This window comes from Geospiza fortis, unplaced genomic scaffold (genome assembly GCF_000277835.1).
Source record: "Geospiza fortis unplaced genomic scaffold, GeoFor_1.0 scaffold118, whole genome shotgun sequence".
In the NCBI taxonomy this organism is placed as follows: domain Eukaryota; kingdom Metazoa; phylum Chordata; class Aves; order Passeriformes; family Thraupidae; genus Geospiza; species Geospiza fortis.
The window spans coordinates 1,716,176-1,738,046 of NW_005054380.1; the positions used below are offsets into that span (position 1 = coordinate 1,716,176).

The 21,871-nt window shown below is 49.3% G+C and overlaps 2 protein-coding genes across 3 annotated transcripts in view; both read right to left on the reverse strand.

Moving 5' to 3' along the window:
- SRPRB (SRP receptor subunit beta) overlaps positions 1–1,542 on the reverse strand; it is a 7,905-nt gene extending 6,363 nt beyond the window's left edge. The window contains exon 1 of the mRNA XM_005425097.2: positions 1,511–1,542. Coding sequence (XP_005425154.1) covers positions 1,511–1,542 — 32 coding nt within the window. The remainder of the gene's footprint in view (positions 1–1,510) is intronic.
- A 765-nt stretch (positions 1,543–2,307) lies between these two features.
- Positions 2,308–15,934, reverse strand: LOC102034411 (ovotransferrin). Of its 2 annotated transcripts, none has more exons than XM_031060325.1 (17): positions 15,783–15,934; positions 13,679–13,842; positions 13,393–13,501; positions 12,017–12,208; positions 10,882–11,017; positions 10,553–10,608; positions 9,352–9,521; positions 9,045–9,231; positions 7,600–7,724; positions 7,364–7,373; positions 6,694–6,723; positions 5,874–6,032; positions 4,613–4,757; positions 4,093–4,157; positions 3,797–3,981; positions 2,941–3,127; positions 2,308–2,550 (listed from the first exon to the last, which is right to left on the reverse strand). In XM_031060325.1, exons 1-17 carry the CDS (start codon positions 15,823–15,825, stop codon positions 2,513–2,515), a joined length of 2,001 nt encoding a protein of 666 aa, XP_030916185.1. In that variant the 5' UTR covers positions 15,826–15,934; the 3' UTR covers positions 2,308–2,512. The 2 variants fall into 2 exon arrangements, with proteins under 2 accessions (XP_030916185.1, XP_005425104.1); XM_005425047.2 differs by having other exon boundaries at positions 7,364–7,457; positions 7,570–7,724.
- Between the last annotated feature and the right edge of the window lie 5,937 nt (positions 15,935–21,871).

Consider the following 21,871-nt stretch of genomic DNA (forward strand, 5'->3'; position numbering starts at 1 on the left):
CGGGAAGGGCGGGGCGCGGGGGCTCATGGGAGCTGTAGTTCTCCCCTCAGGAGCCTGCGGGAACATGGAGTGGTTTAGATGGAAAAGCTCTCAGACCCCAGCGCTGCCAGGGCCACCACTAAACCATGTCCCGAAGTACCACATACACGGGGCTTTTAAACCCTGGGCAGATGTGCCGGGGCTGGACAGCTCATTCTGCAAAGAAATTTTCTGATGTCCTACCTGAACCTCCCCTGGCACAACTTGAGGCCGTTCCCTCTCATCCTGTCCCTGTTCCCTGGGAGCAGAGCCCGACCACCCCCAGCTGTCCCCTCCTGTCAGGGAGTTGTGCAGAGCCAGAATGTTCCCCCTGAGCCTCCTTTTCTCCAGGCTGAGCCCCTTTCCAGCTCCCTCAGCCATTCCTGGGGCTCCATTCTCTTCCCCAGCTCCATTCCCTTCCCTGGCCATGCTCCAGCCCCTCGATGTCCTTGAATTGCTGGGCCCAGAACTGTCCCCAGGGCTGGAGGTGCCTCACAGGTCCCAGCACAGAGGGACAGTGTGAAAAATGCGTATTTTATGATTGGCTTTTCACAAATATTAAAATGAATATTATATGTGTCGTGTTAGAAGGTTATGCTGTGTTAACTTTCTTAAGTAGTGTGTTAAATATAGTTTTAGGTTATAACATAATGTTAAAATAGAAACTATGCTATGGAAGATACTTTTTTAAAGAGAGGACTTGCAGCAAGATAGCAGCCACAGGACACCTACATTTTTCAGAGAAAAAGAATTTATTGCTCCATTATCAGGAGAAACGAACTTCTTCCTGCCTCGCTCAGGCCTGAAGATGCTGTCAGGATTCAGAGGAAGAAGCTGACACTGACCAGACAGAATCCTGTGTTGGAATAGAATTTATGCATCATGTATGAGACGCATGAATATGCAACAGGCTGTTGCTTTTAATCCTCTATTAACGTGGGTCCTTTTTTGGGCTTATTTTGCCCAGAAAAAGGTACCCAGATGTCCGTAACTCTTTGTTTCTGTTGTCTTGTATTGTCCTAATCCCAATTGTCCAAATTTTTATTACTCTAATTATATTACTATTTTTATAACTATTTTATTACTATTAAACTTTTAAAATTCTAAAAATGTGATTGGTGCTTTTCACACTGTCCTTGAGCAGGAGATGGGACTGGAGACCCCCAGAGGTCCCTCCAGCTTGAGTGACCCTCCAGTGAGGTTCCTTTTATCCTTTAATGCCTTCCACCTATGGGTGCTTACACCTGACATGAAATGCAGATGGTGCAGCTTTTTTTAGGGAAAGTTCTCTAACTGAGTTGTAGAAACAGCCTGTGAGAGGCACTGATTCTCTTTCTTTGCTAATTTTGAAGAAGGGGTTAAAAACCACCTGTCTAGTGTATTCATCCTATCTAAACTGAGGGACTACATTTCATCCTTTCCTGTCACACTCTGCATTTCTGCCATCCAGGGGGATTTTCAGCCAGGCTGCCAGACTTCTCACCACACTTACCATATGCATCCAAAAATCATCAAAATATTCATTCCCTCAAAGCCAGGAGCTTTGGGCTGTCAGCATCTCCTCCATGCCTGCCTTGACAGCAGCAATGGGACACCCTGGATGAGCCCAGGCTACTCCAGGATTGGGACACCCTGGATGAGCCCAGGCTGCTCCTCTGGAGCAGAGTTTCAGCAGCCGTTTTTTGCCTTACCTTTTTACTTTCACTGTGGTTCAGAATCAGGCAAAACAAACTACATGTTTGTTCTCAGGTCAGCAGCACAAAATCAGACGGACTGCTAAAACAAATCCTAGATTTTTCCAGAAAGGAAGCCCAAGCCTGGACTCTCCCCATCAATACATGTATGTGCTCAATGAGTCCAGCCTGCTGGGAGGGACTCGGAGCCAGCCAGCTGAGATCTGAGACACAGCAGCTTCTGTTCACACCTCCCATCTTACTCCCACTTTTGGTTTGGAGTGGTTTTATTCCTTCTTCAGCCTTCAGCTTCCCTGACACAAACATTCTCCCTCTTCCTATGTTCCAACCACAGTGGGGAACCCTCACCTGCCAGGGGGACAATGGGATAATCTGGGCAAAGCAAAAGCACAGAGACTACAAAGCATCTGTTAATTAGGCTCCAGGGTAAATTAAATCTATTTTGCTTTGGCAAATGGTGCAAGAAATTTCCCTAAAAGGCAGCAGTAAGTGACAAGAGCCACGCTGGTGTCTGTCACTGTCTGTCACTGTCCTACAGTGAGAGGCACTGAGGAAGGAATGGGCTTAAGGACCATTTGGAAAAATCTCAGGACACTTGTTTAGATTTTAAATTTTATTTTTTGCTGTGCTGGCAGCAGAGAATTGTAAAGTGTCAAAGAGCTACTTTCAGAGTGATGAGGGAGGGCAGAGAAAGCAGTGAAGGCAGAGGGCCCTCTGTGGGTCAGTGTTTGCTGCTGAGGGCACAAGAGGAGTCATGGCTTGAGGTTTTCTCCCCCACCTCGAGGATCCTTCCCATCTCACTACTTGTCTGCAAGGAAGGTGCACACCTGGAGAAGATCTGGAAAGGGAAAGGACAGAGAGAAGCTCAGATCCTGCTTTTAAACACTCCCGTCCCACCAGCACACACCCAGCCATGCCAACAGTGTCACATCATGGAAAATCCACAGTGTGCCACAAGAAAAGAGCTTTAACCACAAATCCCACACTGCTGGCTCTGGGGGGGTGGGGGTGTCTCTATTTCCTAAAGGTAAGGAAAAGTCTTTTATTCACATGGCTGCCGGAGCAGCAGATTTTAAATGTGTTCTCAGTTCACCCAAGGAACTTTGAGAAAAGAATATTGACATTTTCTTCCTTTAAAGGCATTGAATGGACAGTTCCAGAAGAAACTGCTCATGCCTGCAAGGTAAGAACTGCAATTCAGGACTTCCTCTGGGGCTGTTCCAGTTACCTGATGGATTGCAGGTGTTGAGGCTGGCAAGTGAAGCATAGTATTTATCTCCAAGGAATTCCTTGTACGATATTCCATCATGGAGACTGATCAGGCACTTTGTCCGGTCTTTAAACAGGAGATCCTTGGATTCATATGCAAACATATTGAAATCATCTTTCCTGGTTCCTTTTGGTCCAAACAGCCTCTGAAATAAAGGCATAAAGAAGAGGGAAGTAGAAAGCTGGCCTACTTCTTCTTCCTGGTTCTTCACCATCAGTCTGGGAAGCCTCAAGCCAGGGTCTGGAAATTTAGGATTGAACCTCCTGTCTGTATGCTTAGAGGAGGGATTGCTCACTGGCAGGCACATTTCTTGCCCCATTTTAACATGTCCCTGAGTGCAGAGATGCTGCCAGCAGGTCCTGTAACTTAACCATGAGTAGAAGCAAAAGGCCCCAGGTGCCTCTCACCAGACCCTGATGGTGGAGCCAATATTAATGTTTGCAGGGAGAAACAGAGATGGTTCAGCCTGGTTCTGGTCAGCTGTGTGTGTGCAGGGAGCCTGATGGTGGGGCTGAGCCTGACCCAGCTGTGGCACAGACCATGAACCACAAAGGAGTTTCTGAAACACCCCAGCAGGAGCAGAAGCTGGAAAGGAGGTGAAAAACTCATGTCACACAAGTACAGTGTGACAACAGCAACAGCTGCAGTCCCACTGCTGCCTAAAGGTGTGTTTGCTAAGGTGGCAGAGGAGAAAGAGCTCTTGGGAAGGGATGGGGGAAGGGGGAGGCCAAGGGGTAAAAGCTTCCACCTCACACTGACTTGGAGAAAATCAGAGCAACCCCACAATGTTTTTCCTACTCTCAGCACTACAAACCTCTTGGTTCTCCAGCATCTCACGGACTTGTGGTGCTTTCTCAGGACGTGCCATCACAGCGTGGGTAGGGACTTTGGCCAGGTTGCATCTTCTGTAATCCATGACATTTGCCCGCTGCCCATCAGTGCACAGCAACTCAAATTGGTCCATTTTCAGATCTTTGGCCCAGCTTTCTGTATTTTTGCCTTTAAAGAGAATGGGTTTGGAGATTCAGAGAGCTTGCATAGCAGGAGAACATCAGCCCCAACACCACCTAGGCAATCATGCAGATGGGGAAGGCAGCCCTGACCACGTACCATCAGTGTTCTCCTCAACAATGGAATGCTTGATAAAGGCCACATCCCCCTGCTCAACCAGACACCTGGGAAGTACAAAAAGAGGCCAGTGATGTAAATGCTTGAATCCTGTCCCTTTCCCACAGATTTGATTTAGACTTGAGTCTTATTCTGTACAATTAATCTCCAAGGACATCCAGGTCTAGGAGCCTTGCCACAAATATTTTAAATATATCTGAAACACAGCCTTTACACTCCTTATTTATGTTAAGAGAGGAGCACTTCTGCCATTGTGGCAGGGCTTGTGCCTCTCCAGGTTTGCCTGGAGGCACCAGGACATGAGTTCTACAGAACGAGGATATTTCACATCAATTTTCAGAAAGCAAAGAAAAAGCATGTATAGAATTACAGAGACATGCCCTTTCAGTGGTGTAATGAAGATGAAGAGTTAGTGTGGACATGAGGCTGTGCTTCAGCTGTGGCCTGTCCTCTGTGAGCAGCCCCAGGGCGCTGAGGCAGCCTGGCTGTCCCCAGCACGTACCGTAAAGCTCCGGTGTATCCGTAGTACTGCTCATGGCTGCTGGCAACGCACTTCTCCGGAGGGACCCCCCCTGAGCCCTTGCACAGCTGGCAGAGACGGGAGCTGGGAGGAGACCCGGGAGCACAGCCCTGGCTGAAGTATTCATCTGGAGGCAGGGATAGGAGAAATTCACTTTTCCTGCCCTGAGAAGTTAGGTTTTATTGTAATAACATGTTCTCGCTCAGTGGGGAGGTGGAAATGGGCTGGGAGAAGGAGTATGACTTAGTGGGCAGCACATCGTGTGCATCCAGCTTTGACCATGGAACTTGGGTCCTGTTATTATTGATAATTATTGTTATTATTGCCCAGAGAAGCTCTGGCTGCCCCTGGATCCCTGGGAGTCTCCAAGGCCAGGTTAGACAGGGCCTGGAGTAGCCTGGGATAGTGGAAGGTGTCCCTGCCCATGGCAGGGGGTAGAATGGGATGGGCTTTAGGGTCCCTTTCCACCCCAACCATTCTGTGATGAAGCAGGGCCTAAGGCTCAAGTGCAATAGGCACTATCTTGGCATAAAAAGAGGAATTTTTCCCTGCAAACCATTCCCAGCTCACACAGAGCCAGCCTGAGCCTCCACAGCCTTTATGGATCGGCAGAGGTGCCTTTGGCAGCAGTGTCAGAGCTCTTGGGGTAGAAGGGACAGTAGGAAAGGAAGGCAGGAGCATAGAGAAGCCAAGAATAAAACTAACTTACACAAAGATCTTCAATCTTTTAATAATTATATGCTTACTTTGTCTTGCTTGTTAACATTGATAATGTTTCCAAATTATTTTTGTTGGACCACAACTCTCAATGAAGTCTCAGGCAGTCAGATTAAGTTTCGTAAAGATCAGCCTCTGTCCCCTGTTCTCAGCCCTTCCCCTCCCTTTGAGTTTCATCTTTTATCCCCACTCCACACCCTGCACAAGCACCAGGCCCATGTGGGGCAGCCCACATTCCCTTTTTGGGAATACCTCCTGGGCTGCTGCAGAAAGAGGGGAGAGATGTGAAAAAGAAAAGCAAAGACCCCCAAAGCAGCTGATGTGCCATATCTTACTCTGAAGCAGATGCCAAAAGCCCAAAATTTTGCTCAGTGAAACCTTAAATAACAGCATCTTCTCTATTTCCTCCCTCCAAGAGGGAATTTTTGAGGCACAAGAAACTTTGAAAACCCGATGAAGGATGGTAAAACATTTTTTTTGCGAGCAGATTCCCAACTCAAAGAAATGGATTCCCAACTGGACTCACCAAAGTTGCAGTTGCCTGTCCTGTTGTGGATCAGGCCCATGGGGATGTTCCAGCCAGCAGTTCTCCCCACGGCGGTGTGGCACGACTTCTTCCCCTGCAGGTTGTTCCAGCTGATATCCTTGTCAGACTTCTTCACAACAGCCACAGCAAAGTAGGTTGCTTTCAGAAGATAAAATAGAGAAGAACTGAGGCCTGACCCAAGGATCCCACTATGATCCCTTAGGAGAGAGCACTGGCTTCACTTGGTAAAGGGCACCTATGAACAGCACAGAATTACTTTGTGCTTATAAATACTTGGCCAGGCAGCAACAATGGAAGAGTTTGTAGATGTGATGCATCTACTTCCACCACACTCCTGGGAAATTATGATCCCTGACATTTCCCTGCCCTCCAAAGCTCTGATACCTTGGTATAGGAGAAGGTTATGAGAAGGCAAGGCACATGTGAGAATTTCGTATCCACTCCTGATTTTTATTCTCTCCTTAGCAAAGGACAAAACCCTCCCCTCCTCTCCCCCTTTCCGTTTCTAGAAAGAGCAATTTCCTAGTGCTGCAGCCCAGCCCCTCTTCCTCTGTTCACAGCCCTGACACTGTTATAGTGTGACCACACCAATCTCTGCCACTACCAAATGCTTCACCTTGATCTTATTGCAGCCCCTCATTTTCCCTTCAACTGCTAAACCTATCTCCCAAAATTCTGATATCTACACTGCACACTCTTTGGGTGGAGACTGGCCATTTATTCTCCACTCATGACTCATATCTACTTTTCTACTTATATCCCTCTGGACTGTTTTCTGTCCCTCCGTTGGCAGAATTACCTGGTTCTTCTTGTGATTCGCAGTGATTGTCTGTGGGAGGGGAGAAGAAGAAGATTTTAAGTTAAATACACCTCAAATCCAAAAGAAAAATCAAGCTCACTAATTTCTGGAGAAACTCTGTTGTAAAAGTGACCATTTCAAGTAACACCTTGTGCTTCAGCAAAACAAAGCAGAGCCTCCAGCTGCTCCTCTGAGCTAAAACAAGCAGTTTTACCAAGGCTGGTGATAAAGGACCAGGCCATCTTAATCAAAACAGAGTTCCTGACTATCCACACCTGCTCTGCTTTCATGGAAAGACAAGGCCTGAAATGGTGAGCAGAGTTGCCTCAGAGCACTGTGTGTTAGGTTGGGTATCAGGGAAAGGTTTCTCCCCCAGAGGAGTCGGGTGACACTGCCCAGGTTCCCCAGTGAATGGGCACGGGCCCCAAGGTTGCCAGAGCTCCAGGAGCCTTTGGACAATGCACCCAGGCACAGGCTGGGATTGTCAGGGTGTCTGTGCAGGGCCAGGAGTTGGATTGATGATCCTGGTGGGTCCCTTCCAGCCCAGGATATTCTGTGATTTCTGCAGGAGGCAGCACTGCAGCTGCTTTGTAGGATTCCAGAATAGAACCAGCACTTTGGCACCAGCCCATTCCCCACCAGCTGGACCCTGAGACAGAGCTGTGCTTACCCTCATAGCTCTCTGCCATCACTGGCACCAAGCCACACATGCCAGCAGTGTAGACAAAGCCTCCATCTAAGCTGATGGCATCTGCTTCACCTTTCTGAAATGGAAAAGTGCAGAAATGAAACGCTGCACATCGCCAGGCCAGCGCCTCCCAGAGCTCAGATGGTAAAAGACATTCACAGTGAGAAGAAAAGGGGAAAAAACTGTACCATGATCTTTGTGATGCATTCCTTGGTGTCCTCTGCCACAACACACTCCACATCCCCATTGCTCATCACGCTCCAGACGTCACACTTCTTCTTCTCGTCCCTGCCAATGGCACACCACTGGATCTTGTTGTTCCTGCGGCTGGGGCTCAGGCGATCTGCAAAGGGAAAACAGGGGTGAGCCCTGCAGAGCCACCTCCTGGTGTCACTGACATATTTTCTGAAAAATCCTTTCATTAGGATCTTTTCTCCTGAGAAGCTGGGAAGCTTCAGCTTCCCCATGTTTTGCTGCTTTGGAATGTGATTTGGAGAATTGTTTACCCGGCATGTGAAATTGTTTTTACTCGATGACCAATGACAGCCACCTGTGTCGAGGCTGTGAGCAGTCACAAGATTTTATTATGATTCCTTTCCTTTCCTTGCTAGCCTTCTGATGAAATCCTTTCTTCTATTCTTTTAGTATAATTTAATATAGCATTTTCTTTTAATATAATATATATCATAAAATAATAAATCATCCTTCTGAAACATGGAGTCAAGATTCTCATCTCTTCCCTCATCCTGGGACCCCTGCAAACACCACCACAGGCTGGTGTGAGGGACTTGGCCACAAACCACCTGTACACACCAACCTGCTGCTGCTCAGGGCAAGGAGTTCTTGTTAATTAAGCCCTGGGCTGGCAAGAATAGAAATGGTGGTTCTTGAGCTAAAGAGGGCTCAAAAATCAACTTACAGGTCAGAAAGGTGAGTTGCTGCATAACACAAGCCATTCTGGCAGATTTCTGTTAGCTAGAACAGCACAACCACTAAACACCTGTGGAACTGCTGCCTGTAATATGTCCCAAATTTCTGCACTCCTCACAGCCCAGACAGCCATGAGACTAAGACCACACTGAACTGGAAACCTAGTTATGTTTCTGCAGAACAGCACTTGAATAATCTGGTTTGATGCTATGTGTAGTCCATTCACCCCCTTCCATAAATATCACTTAACAGAAGTGAAGTACTTTAAATTGTACTATGAATTCTAAGTGGGTTTCAGAGATCATTTGTGGGATGTTTGACTCTCAGAAAGCTATCACAAAATGCTTGATGAGTCTAGATGTAAATCAAGGACATTGTTTCCCTCAAGTGTCTGAACCTGATGTCCTGGAATGTTCCTTCTTTTTACAGCCTAGAAATGGTTTTTCTAAGCTGCAGTTTTGACCATGCCCAATCTCTACCACCAGCTGAATAACTGGTGTGGAGTTTGTGTAGATTTACCATATTTGTCAGTGTGGTGATTTGGATACAACAAATTCCTTTGTTGATGTTAGTGAAGTTTGTGAAGGTTCTGTGATTTCACATTAAATATTTTGCAGATAATACAGCCTGTGTCTGAAAAAATCATGTTCTTTTTGCCTGGCTGTATTTGCCAATGCCAGCTCTTCCACACAGCCCATGCTGACATGACACTGGTGTTTGATATCCTGCCTACCTTGCTGGAGGCTCTGGACAGCACTGTAATACTCAAAGCCCAGGTAGAGCTGAGAATCCATCAGTGATGGGATTTGCTTCAGCTGTACTGCAGAGTCTTTGAAAAGCAAGTCTTTGAGGGCTGGGTCCTTCTTGCCAGGTGGCCCAAAGAGGTGGAAGGTGCTGGTTGTGCCCACACCAAATTTTTCCTGCCATAAGGGAAAAAGAATCAGCAAACAACCACGCCAAAACTCTTGTAAAGCTGGATAAAGCAACCAAAACCAGAGGACAGGGGATGTTAGAGGAAGGAAAGGAGAGACTGGTGGTACCTGTGCTTTGGAGAGGAAGTTCCAGATGTCATTGACCTTGCTGTCATCTCGAGCCACAACGGCATGAGCAGGAACCCTGGCCCAGTGACAGGCCTTGTAGTTGTCCACGGGCTGGCGGGTGCCATCCAGGCACAGCAGCTCGTACTCATCCTTCTCTGCTGGGGCATTTTCTGAAGGAAGGGAGGAACCATGAGTTGCACCATCATGAAAATAGACAGAAAGGTGAGTTTGGGAAGATTTGTAATTAATTTATTTCTGTTGAAGCTCTGGGGGGAATTCTTAGCAGAAGACAGGTTGCAGGCACCCCCTTGCCATGGGGTCATCTTGGGCATATGAAGGCAATGCCTTTGGAAGAGAGATCACCTCAGCCTCTGCCATAACTAACCCAACAGTACAAGGATTTATGCACAAAGGGATACAAATAGGTTCACAAATCCCATACAAATGGATTGAGCAGGTCAGGAGCTGCACACGGTCTGTGAAGGCCAGTAGCTGAACAATGTCAAGGCTGCAGACAAAGCCCAGGAGGGAGATCACGAGGGTTACATGGGAATTCAAGAGTGGAGGGACTTTTGAAGATCCCTGGTCAAGGCAGGAACAGAGCAGAATGTTCCAGGTAGATCTCGAAACCCTTCAAGGATGGAGAGTGCACAGCTGTCCTGGACAACCTGTCCCACTACCTCACTGTCCTCAAGAGGAAAATAATTCCCCTTGTATCAGGTCCCCAGGCTGATCGAGCCCATCCCACAGAGCACCTCCTCGCAGGACAGTTATCCCTGCCCCATGACCACCTTGGTGACCCTCCACTGAGCTCACTGCAGGTCCTGGGTGTGCCAGGCCACCCTTGGTCTCCACAGAGTTAGTGAACTCTTGCTGTGGGCTGAATTCCCTCCAAAATCCCTTCCAGAGGGATGGGTGACCTGTTCAATTGCTCACATTACAGTTGGCTCTGAGATATGGCACCAAGCAGGTATTCCAACTACAAAGAACCTCAGAGAAGAAAAAGTTGATCCACCATAATCCCATTTCTCATTAACAAGGATGAGTCAGTTCACAATGTGCAAAACTTTTTTCAAGAGATTAAAGAGGCATTTGGGCCTGGAGAGGAATGAAAGCTGCACAATGTAGACAAATTGCAGGATAGAGTGGCAGAGAGAGGTGGGGCCAGAAAGAGGAGAAATGAGGGATCTTGCAGGTGTACCTTGAACAGTTGTGTGTTTCACAAAGGCCACGTCTCCTTTGCCATCTTTCAGACAGCTGCAGGTGGGAGGAACAGAAGAGAAGTTAGAAAAACTGATATTGTGGCTCCCTATCTCCTGTTTCAACAAATTATTTTTTGCATAAACTGCAGGCATAGAGCAATGGTCTTCCCCAGAAAAACTATGCTGGAAGGGAAGAAATTGTAATGGCAGAGAAACAATTCAGTCTCTCCAGGACCTGTGATTCCAACTCAGCCTTCCTTGGTACAACAAAAACTTGCATGTGTCAGGGCTAGAATGTTTTCCCAAAGGAAAAATAAGTCTCACTCACTGGAAAGCTCCAGAATATCCAGAATAAGGTCCCGTGCGGGACATTTTGGTCTTGGCATCCCCCTTGCACTGACGGTACAGTTTGGCTTCAGTGGTGACACCAGGAACACAGCTGGCAGAGAAGAAATTGGCCACAGCTATGGATGAGAAGGAAACAACAGTTGGTACCAAAAATTCACTTTTAGGAGGACTGGGAAGGGAGGGGATCCACAAGAAATGTCAGTGCCCTGCGAGCTACCTCGGGACCCCCACAGAAGATGGGGCAGCACCCCTTTCACCATGACACCAGCCCTGGCTGAGCTCCCACCCCAGTCTCACCCTGACACCTGGTGTCACCCCTTTAATGGTGACACCAGCCCTGGCTGAACTCCCACCCTGACACTTGGTGTCACCCCTTTCACCGTGACACCAGCCCTTGCTGAGCTCCTATGCCAGTCTCATCCTGACACCTGGTGTCACCCCTTCCACCGTGACACCAGCTGTTGCAGTGTGATGTCATGGTTTGCCTCAGATACCCCAGGTTCCTCCCTGATAATTCCCTGCCAAATGTGTCAATCATCCTTCCTTTCCACACTCTCACCCCTGCCAAGTGCTGTCAGTCAATCCTGGCATTCCAGAAGGGCATTGAGTGATTGGCAGAGTTCAAAAGATGCCCCACTCCTGAGGGGACATTGGGCCATCCAGGTGTCCTCTGTCCCCTGAGACTTCCCCCCCTATCTGGTTGCTGGTCCCTCGTGTTCCTTCCCTCCCCCTCTCCCCGGGGTTAAAAGGAACGGCAACCACGCGGTTTGGGGAGTTCTGTTGGAGCTGTTGCTGGATTCAGAGGCCTGTGGGCCAGGAATAAAGCTCTGGATGGAAAACCTCCATCAGAACTGACTCCTTTCCTTCACCTTGCCTTAAAGCTTTTCTGCCAAGGTAAACCTGAGCTCCTGCAAGCCTGGACTTATCCCAAGCACCCAGCTGCAGCATCCACCCAGCCAAAGGTGTCTCTGGGGTGAAACACCACAGCTGCCGCCTTTTGGTCAAGCAGCAAGGGCCAGACAAGCCCAGGCACGTCCCATCCAGCTATATTGGTAAAATTCCAATAACCAGCCCTGGCTGAGCTCCCACCCCAGTCTCTCCAAGCCCCAGCTCACCTTGCTCGATGGAGCCCGAGTCTTTGCCGTCCCACTCGATGGCCCCACGGTGGATGAGGGTCCCAATGGGGATGACCCAGCCTGCTGACCTGCCCAGCCCTGTGTGGCAGGAGGTTTTGCCCTGCAGCTCATCTATAGAGAAGCCTGTTCCTTTCTTCACAACGGCCACGGCGTAGTAGCTGGTAGTGGAGCCTGCAGTGCAGGAAAAAGGAATGGAGCAATAGGAAAAGAGGACTTAGGGACATTTCAAATCCTGCTAAACCCCCAGTTTCAGGGAACAGAGTGCTGCACCTCTAAACAATCAGCTAATTTGGTGGAACACTTGTGGTTTTCTCATTTTCTTGGGGGTGAGCTAATGCTGCCCATATTGAACTAATGCTGCACATTACAAATTCCAGTAAGTGACCTGAAAATGCTACCACATTCAATGTACCATAGTTTTGTAAGGAACTTCACTGAATCTTTTTGCAAGTCTCTTCTCAATTGCTATTGCCCACAGAAGCCTTGTGAGACTGAAACTTCATATTTAGTATTTAGAATTTTACCCAGTCTGTCACAAGCTATATATGGATAAAATGACTGAGTTTTGGGGGTGGTACAGACCTCAGCCTTTAAGTTTGAAGATCTTTTTCTTAACTACCACATTGGGAATGACTCTGCTGCATTGCTTGGATCCTGAATATTGTGTACAAACAGGCTGAACTCCAGGGAAGAGGACAAAAGAGATTGGAGCTTTGGATGTGGCAGGGAAATAGCATCTGTTTGGCTTCCAGGAAAAAGATGGGAGAGATGAAGGATGGTACAATGGGTGAATAGGGATGGAGTCATGGATCTCACTCTGATCAGACGGGATTGTTGTAGAGCCCTTTTTATGCTTCTCCTTTTTTCCTGGGGATTGCCTGCATTTCTTGCCTCAGTGATCTCACTGGGTGTCCCTCCCAACCACAAGTAATGCTGTTGCCTCCCCAATAATTTTTTTTCTGTCTTGATGACTGCACAGGAAATCACAGAACTCATCTGTGCCTCCCAGCTCTGTGTTTTACCCACAGAGTTCAAGGCCACTGAAAGCAGAAGATCTCTGGGACCAGCACTATTTTTATGCCATGTTTCAGGAGGACCATGATTTCTGCTCATGGGATCAGAGGCCTGCACTGCAGCAAATGACAAGAAATGGGGCACCGGGTCCTCTGACCATGGGTGATGATTCACATTTTGCTGAACTGCCCCCCCATGCCTTCCCCTCTGGGAGCTGGAAACCAGGGGCAATATCTTGAACCTCCAACCAATATAAGTGGGAACTCTACATGCAAGGGATGGCCTCTGCACTCTCAGTTTGTTACCACCACTTGACTTAAAAATATTGCATGGAAATGTACCTTCACTGTGTTCATAGACCTCAGCAGCAATGGGCTTCAGCTTGTAGGGAGCAAGGCCTGCCTCAAAAACTTGACCTCCATCCAAGCTAATGGCATCTGCTTCACTGTTCTAAACAACAAAGAGATTTCAGCAATTAACAAAGAGCAGGAAAAGTGCTTCCCAGAGTCTCTCCTGGATCCTTGTGTATAACAGGGGGATCACAGGTAACAACCAGAAAGGAAACTCCATCTCCAGGTGTAACAGGCTGCTGAAACATCCCAGCAGAGGCATTTGCTGCCCACTCACCGAAATGGCTTTTATGCAGTCAAGGTATGATGCTTTCTGCAGGCAACTGAAAGCAAAGTTCTCCTGTTGCATGTGGTCCTTCAGGCTGTTGCATTTTTTCTCTTCTGCTGAGGATATTGTGCACCACCTGACACTTGGCTTTTGGGGAGCAGAAAAACACAGAGCTGTAGAAAGAACCAGAAATAGTTTCAGAGAGGTAGAAAGGCATTGATTGGAGAGGAACAGCATCTCTGTGAGCACAAGGTCAATGGTTCCCTGGGAGCACAAGGTCACTGCTTCTCTGTGGTCATGGCCTTGAGTGATCCTGCCACATGCAGGATCTCTCCTGCACATCCAGTTCTCTCATCCACAGCATTAGGAGAACAAATCCACACACTTCAATAGAAATCAAGCTCAAGCCTTTGCAAAAACAGAGAGAAAAGTTGGAGCCCTGAAGCAGTGCCTGTGCCAATAACCCCAGAGGGGGAGCAGCTCTGACCTGGCCAGGCTGTGTGCAGTGCACCGCCACTCTCACCTCCTTGGCAGCTGAATGATCTGATCTATTGAACTGTCCCTCTGTCTCACCCGCTCCACTGCACCCCTGAGAGATGCCACAGCACCACCACAGTCCCTCCATGAGTGCCCCAAGCAGTAAAAGCAGCTGAATGGCTGCTCTGGGGGACCAGAACAAAGCAAAAGCCTCTGGTGGATGCAGATTCATGTCTCCTCCAGAAACCTGAGCCCAGGAATGCTGGAAACTTGCAGTTCAGGGATGTGGCTAGCCTGTGCTGTCACTTCACCTGCACTCTGCCCCTTCTGGGCAGGGCTGTGCAGACCAAGAGGCCACTTGCACCCCACTATCTCTCCAAACCTCGATGGCACATTTCCTCCAAACACCTTAACCTGTGTAGTTTCCATTTTCTCCTTCACCTCAGAAATAGCCTCTCTTTACCTGATTCCTGAGCCTCCCAGTGGACATGCTGAATTTGGCCACAGGGAGAATCCTTAGCCTCAATTCCTATGGCAACCACCTCTTTTTTCATATGTTTTTCAAGTTCATCATACATTTTCAAGTCTTGGCTACACAAAGCCATGGTCACCTAATGCTGGCAAGCATCCTGCCTGGGGCAGAGGCTGGGGACATCCTGAGGGAGTCAACCCAGCTGTACTGGTGACACTGGGAAGGCAATGGCAGCCTGAGTGCCCTGGCCACTGTCACAGACCTTTTGGGTGACTTCTTGTCTCTTTCTGTGCAACGGAGGAAGAGGAGGAACCATTAAAAAACCATCTTTGCATGCTAATATTCAGCAGAGGTGCTGAAGGACTTCCTGATGCCAGAGGCACAGGGAGCACTTCCTAACAGAGGACATTATTCACCACCACACTTTTATGGGGGATCAGAAGAGACCTGCTGCCTACTCCAGGAAGGAGATCCCTCTTTCCCCGTCCAGGTATCAGTCCCCAGGCCAGGTGCAGCCAGCAGTCTCCTTGCCACGGCTACCTGCTCATTGCCAGCCAGAGCTGTGAGCAGAGAAAGAGGAAAGAATTGCTCCAAGCAGAGCCAGCCCTGCAGCAGCACAAATTTGGCATAAATAGGCAGGAGCCTGAGCAAAGTGCAGCTGCAGCAGCAGGACAGAGCAGCGCAGGAGCAGAGTGGGAAGCACACAGCATCTTTCATTATTTCAGCTCTATTTTACTGTCACTGCCCTCAAGTTTAACCAAACACATGCACACGCTTGACAGGCAGGTGTTGCAATAATTTCTCCCCCCTAGCTGTGCCCGTGCTCCTCCCCCAGCACAGCACTGGCCAGAGGATGATTTTTCCCTTCACCACCTGACAGCCAGAGCGCAGAGCCCATCCCAAGCATCCCTCCTCCTTGCAGGGTGGGCATCGGCAGTGTGGGCAGCTGCAACCCTCCCTCCATCCCACAAAGCTGTCAGTAACATCAAAACACCATCCTCCTTGACACATCCACGGCTGCCAAAGCAAGTACTGTTCGTGTCCCGGCTTTTCCTTAACAGCTGTCTGGGTCTGGTGTATGCCACAGCTCCGAAACAGCCTTGCCTGGGGGACACAGAGGTTTTGACTTCCTTCCCCCAAAGTTTGCTTTCAGCAGACACTTACCCACTATCCCAAAGGATAGCACAGTGAAGAGTGTGAGTTTCATGCTTGAGCAGGGGTCGGGTGCCGTGGGAGGGGTGCAGCAGCCTTGGTCACAGACCGTCCCCTCCGAGTCTGTGATGGCTCTGGAACCGCTTTCTGCCCCTTTTATAGAGGAACAGCCTTGGCTGTGTTTGCAGAAGCAATGACCTAACACTGTTTGTCCTTCCTTGTTTCTCAATAGCTCCTAAATCGCCCCCCTCCCTGGATCAGCCCATTTTTAGGAAGCCTTTCACTTTGGCACTGAACCCTTCCGCAGGCGGGAGTTGGAGCAGGGCAAAGCACTTTGCATTTTACAAGGGGCTTCAGATGGAAAATTCCCAAGTTGTGACATTTGAATTCTCCTGTGGGCTGAAACGCTGCAGGAGAGGCGATTTTCTTTGTGCTGCCCACCCCCTGCCTTGCCCAGAACTAATCTCAGAAAGTCCCTGCTGGATCCAGAGCTGAGTTTTGTGTGTTTGCCAGTAACTGCTGCTGAGGTGCCCGTTGCCCCTTGGCTCGCAGCACCGAGTGCCTGCCCGCTCCCTTGCGTGCTCCTGGCAATGGCAGCAGGGTTGAAAGGCAGTAAATGATTCTTACACATGATCTGGCAAAAAAAAAACAACCCAACAGCAGTGACCAGACAGCTCCATAAGTGCCCTGCAGACAGAAGGAAGCATCACGCTGCACTTTTGGTAAATTTTTGGGATAAATTCGGGAAGAAATGAGATTAGCAGTCAGCCTCCTGCCACTTCCTCTGCAAAGCTTCTCCATCCCATTTGTCACTCCTGGCCTGTCCTTCTGGGGCCAGAGGGCATGGCTTGGTCTATGAAGGGCAGCCCTTGTGATGCTGTCCCAGACTTCACATCCCCATCTTTGCTGCCAGGTACAGGACCAGCCTCAGCCTGTGGCACATGCTCACAAACTTGAGAATTCCCTGGACCATGTCAGCCAGCCCTTGAGCCCAAACAGCATTCCTGGACCACTGCTAGGGCTGGTCCACTCACCATGTCCACCCCACAGAAGATACAGCTGTATTTCACCCAACTCTTTGGAGCAGTTATTTCCACAGAGGTGCTCCCAGGCAGCTGTGGGAGCCTTTGCAGCTAAGGTTGGTGTTCCCAGGGGTCACCGGACTGGCAGTTGTGATGAAAACCCAGCTCACCTTGAGTGACTAAGGAGAAAATGCCCTGAAAATGGAAGAAAAAACCCAAGGGGAATTTACTGAACCTCGAGGTGGGGTGGGCTGAAGGAAGAGAGCAAAAAGCCCAGCCAGGAGGTCCAGCTCCCAGGCTTGCTTTCAAGAGCATGAGCCTCCCTTGGAGGGAAGATCTGAATCCCCTGCACAGGTCCTTCTTCACCTACAGCCTTCACTCTGTGCACAGCTGGAGGCTGACTGGAAGCACCTGGGTTGGCTCTTGTCCCTTCTCCCAGCAGGCTCAGGGCAAAGCGACCTGCAGGTGGTGGTGGTGCCCAGAGTGGCTTCAGTACAGGTGGGAGCCCAGTGCCAGGCCAAGGATTTGGCTTTACAGAGTGACCCAGGGAGGGTGGAGGCCCTCAGGCAATGACAACCTCCACTGTGGCACCAGGAGCCCACCCTGCCCGTGGCTGAGTGAGAGGCACTCCTGGCCACACTGGTTATTTCAGCATCACCTGTGGCACTTCCTTCAGCATGGCTGGCTCCTGTTTCTCATCCCTTCACCCCCTGCTTTCCCAAAAGAGCAGAATTTCCTGTGTCCAGAGCGTCTCCAAACACACTGCAGCTGTAGGAGGACTCACTTTCTCCCACCTCAAGGCTCTCATTTTAAAAGATCTCCCATCCATATTTACTCCAGCAAGCTATGGCCTTCCAAGGTCTTTTTTCCACCAAGGCAGGTAGATGTCACTGAAATCCATCCCCAGCTTCCTGCAGGCCTCACTGATCCCTGCCTCACTCATGCAGCCTTAGCAACATCCCCATCCATGGGGAGAAGAAGCACAAGGGCTTGCAGGAGATTGTCCCACATGGTTCTTCCAAAGCCTTTTGCTGATTTATTCCAAAATGCCTCTTCCAACAGACATATTGAGAAACTGTAGTTGCAGCTGAAACAACAAAGACACCTGAGCACCTAATTGGACATATTGTGGACATATTGACTCCACAAGTAGTTACAGAGCTGCCCAGATAAAGATTCCTTTACCACAGGACAGATGAAGGGAAAAGATGCAGAAGAGAGCTTGGAAAACATAAAGGATCCACTCAAATAACAGAAGACCAGTTGCTGGAAGAGCCCAAATTATCTTTGCCTTCTGCACATGGTTCCCAGACCATTTTCCACAGACAACTCACCACTCCTCTCTCCCTTCTCACATCATGCTTGCATCTCAATGCCTTCTCTGCCTGCCAAGGGGATGGTTCTGATGTGCTGATGGGATGGGTGGTGTTCACTTCACATCTATTTCCCTTGCTCTCCCAGATGACATCAGCAGAGGTAAAGGAAGAGGCTTGGATTGCAATACCTCTTGTACTACAGCAACCTTCTGCATGTCCAGATCTCCGGCCACAAACCATCTGGAACATCACCAGCCACATGCAGAGGTGCTTCTCCTTTTGGTGCTAGCAAATCCTACCTTTCTCCATGATTCCACTCTCCTCCTGGTGTGCATCCTTCCTGTGGGTGCTCCTTCAACAGCTGTGACTCCTGTGGCCAAGCCTGCAGAGAAGAAACTCTTCTAACACACAGCTTTCCTTGGAGGTACCCCATGGCAGAAGCACACCAGGCCAGGGCTGTATCTTCTAGGCCACCTGGGCTGAGGGCTCAGGCCTTGCTCTCCAAAGGACCCATCAGCTCTCCAAGGTGGTTCTTTCTGAGGAGTACAGCCCACCATGGGAAGCCTTGGAAGGAAAAGGAAAGTGTCCTGGGTGGCCTCCAGCTGCAAAATGCCATTTGTTTTGGAGTCCAAGAGGGATGAGCTGCATGATGCAATCCATTTCCTCCCCTGAACATCCATCAGACATCTGCTTTGCCAAATTTTGCATTAGAAAATGCATGTTTAGTCACATGGTGAATCCTGCCTCTTGCTAAGTACACTCACCTCCCTCTACAGGTTCTGTCTGACTCATACCTGGCTGCCTGGGTGCATGGATGGTCCCATTCCCAAATGCCCATGTCTGGCTGACTCAGCTGAGACAGAACAGCCAAGGCCAATTTTTAGTAACACTGGAAATTCTTGTTGCCCTTCAAGGCAAGAGCTCCATGCTCTGGCTCATGTGAGCAGGAGCAGCTTTACCAGAAAGGACAGAGCTAAGTCAGTGCCCCTCAGACTTTGTCCCAGTTACCCAGAAACATCCACCCTTCTGTGGTGCACATCTTCATGGAATGACCTGAATTATTGTCACACATCTCAAGTCCGTTGCATTGCAACACCGGCCGTTGTGTTTTCCAAAAGAGGATGCTGCTGCTAAAAATTACACGAATGATGAAGAAATACAAATTAACACACCCTCTGCCCAACCACGGATCACTGGTGATGTATAAACACAGCTGAACCCTGGGGAAAGAACAATGCCAAGAGAAGGTAAAGTAATATTGTTTATTTTTACATCTCCCTCATTATTGCAAGGTCATGTGTGTGCCCTGTGGTTTGTGGTTGAGATGAGGCTGCACTGGAGTTCTGGTTGTGTCCTAAGGAAAGGACGTTTGTCCTTTATCCAAAAGACTTTGGGATAAAGTTAGAGCTGGCAGGGTTGTGTGGGAGAAGGCTTGGCTTTGCCACAGAGCTGGCTGCTGCCCATGGCACAGCTCATCCCATGGCTGAACAGGGCTGTAGCTGAGCTCTGGTTGTGTGTGGGCCTGTGGAAAACACCAAAAATAGAGGGAAATAGGGAAAGCTGCAATCAAGGCACCACACAGGTATCTCACCCAACCCTTTGGAGCAGTTATTTCCACAGAGGTGCTCCCAGGCAGCTGTGGGAGCCTTTGCAGCTAAGGTTGGTGTTCCCAGGGGTCACCGGACTGGCAGTTGTGATGAAAACCCAGCTCACCTTGAGTGACTAAGGAGAAAATGCCCTGAAAATGGAAGAAAAAACCCAAGGGGAATTTACTGAACCTCGAGGTGGGGTGGGCTGAAGGAGGAGGGCAAAATATTCACTCACCAGGAGTCATGGCTTCTCCAGAGTAAACTTGTTTCCCTCAGGAAATAGGAATTTCCAGTTTGTGGCTTGGAGAAGGCTGGAGCATGCCCAAGACAAGGATGTCAGCATGGTCAAGCACAAAAGCTGGGCTCAAGTTCTTGTCCCATCTTGGGCCTGCCTGTGGAGGCAGGTGAAGGCAGGAAGAGCAGGAACACATTTTCCCAGATCATCTTCTGTCGATAGCCTGGATGGGACAGAGGCTGAGAGTGGCACTCAAGTGGCAAACGTGCCTATCTCAAGAGATGGGAGATGGTGCTCCTGGGTTGTGAATGGATGGGGAGCATCCCTGTGGAGGAGGATTTGGGGAACAGATGGTGATAAATTGGACATGACCTGGCACTGTGCAATGGCAGCCAAGTGTCTGCTGGGCCACATCCAAAGCAGTGTGAGCAGCAGGACTTGAGAAGGCTCTGGGGAGACCTCAAAGTCCCTTCCAGTGCCTTAAAAGACTCCAAGAAAACTGGAGAGGGACTTTGGACAAGGGTATGAAGTGACAAGGCAAGGGGGAATGGCTTCCCACTGCCAGAGGGCAGGGTTAGATGGGATATTGGAAAGGAATTCTTCCCTGTGAGGGTGGTGAGGCCCTGGCACAGGGTGCCCAGAGAAGCTGTGGCTGCCCCTGGATCCCTGGAAGTGTTGAAGGCCAAACTGGAAAGGGCTTGGAGCAAACTGGTGTAGTGAAAGCTGTCCCTGCCCATGGCATGGGGTGGAATGAGATGTTTTTTAACAGTCATTTCAAACCCAAACCATTTTGGGATTCAATGTTCAGGTACCCAGGAGGGGCAGGGAGAAGTCAGGGGGCTTCTGCAGAAGTGATTTACCTCACTTGTGTAAGAACCTGGGGGAAATCCCAGCCCTCTTGCCTGATGCCAAGCATCTCCTGGAAGAGGAAGCCTTTCGTGCCCTGGAGCCCAGGTCAGCATGGGGCTTGCAGCAGCTGTAAGCCACTGTGGGAGTGCCAGCTCTGAGAGCATGGCCTTGGCTGGCAATGGACTGGGACCAGCTTGGCATTCCCCATGGCTCCCAAGGCCTGACAGATCCCTGGAGAGCTGTGGCTGGCTTTCCAGAAACAGGCTTGCAGACCGTGTTTGGACCCATGTGTCAATTTTGGGGCCATGCTCCAACTGCAGAGTCACTGCGCTTAGTTTATTTTTAAGGAAATGCCACAAACCTGTTTCCCTGCTGGTTAGGAGAAATATTCAGTATCAGGTTTTGACTATGTTGCAAAATGTTGTTTTCTACCTGGGATGAGCCAAACTGGCCACTGGAGAGTTGGAGCTGGTGTTGTTTGAACCAATATTTGCTCCTATTGCCTAATTTCTAAACCGCACACAGCAAACAAAGAGCTCTCTGTTGATTTTAAGCTGCTCTTCCCAGCTTGGAGCGCTCAGCTCAGCTGCAGACTGAGGCTTCTTGTCCAGAGCTGCTTACCAGGTCATACCAATATAGATTTGCATTTTTAGGTTGGAAACTAATGGCAGCACAACAGCCAGGTGCCAGCAGCTCAACCCTCTGTGCCTTGCATGGGAGTTCTGCAGGATGGTGCCACTGCCCCACATCCTCCCGTGCACATCCCCCTCTCCAGCAAACACCAGCTGGCCCAGCAGTGCTGAGGAAACAGGTTTTCCTGACCTCCTTTCCCAAGCAGGCCCCCGTTAACTCCCCAGCCCCCTTGCTGAAGTCAGCAGTGGCTTCTGCTCCACCAGCCAGCAGCCCATGCAAAATTCACCCTCTCAGACATGCAATTAGTGCCATTCCTCCTAATGAAGGGTCTCTGTTTGCTTAATTAACCCAAAGGTTAACAGGATTACCAGCAATTCTGTGCAACACCAGGAGCTGTGATGTTCCTGGAAGGATTTTGGAAGGGAAGGTGGTGAATTCCTGCTGAAACTACTCTTGC

Coding starts and splice junctions, on each gene's coding strand:
- LOC102034411 (XM_005425047.2), bottom strand. CDS start 15,825: ATGAAACTCACACTCTTCACTGTGCTATCCTTTGGGATAGTGG. Junction 12,209..13,392: donor GGTCTATGAACACAGTGAAG/GTACATTTCCAT, acceptor CCTGCACTGCAG/GCTCCACTACCAGCTACTAC. Junction 7,725..9,044: donor TGTCCAGAGCCTCCAGCAAG/GTAGGCAGGATA, acceptor TTCCCTTTGCAG/ATCGCCTGAGCCCCAGCCGC.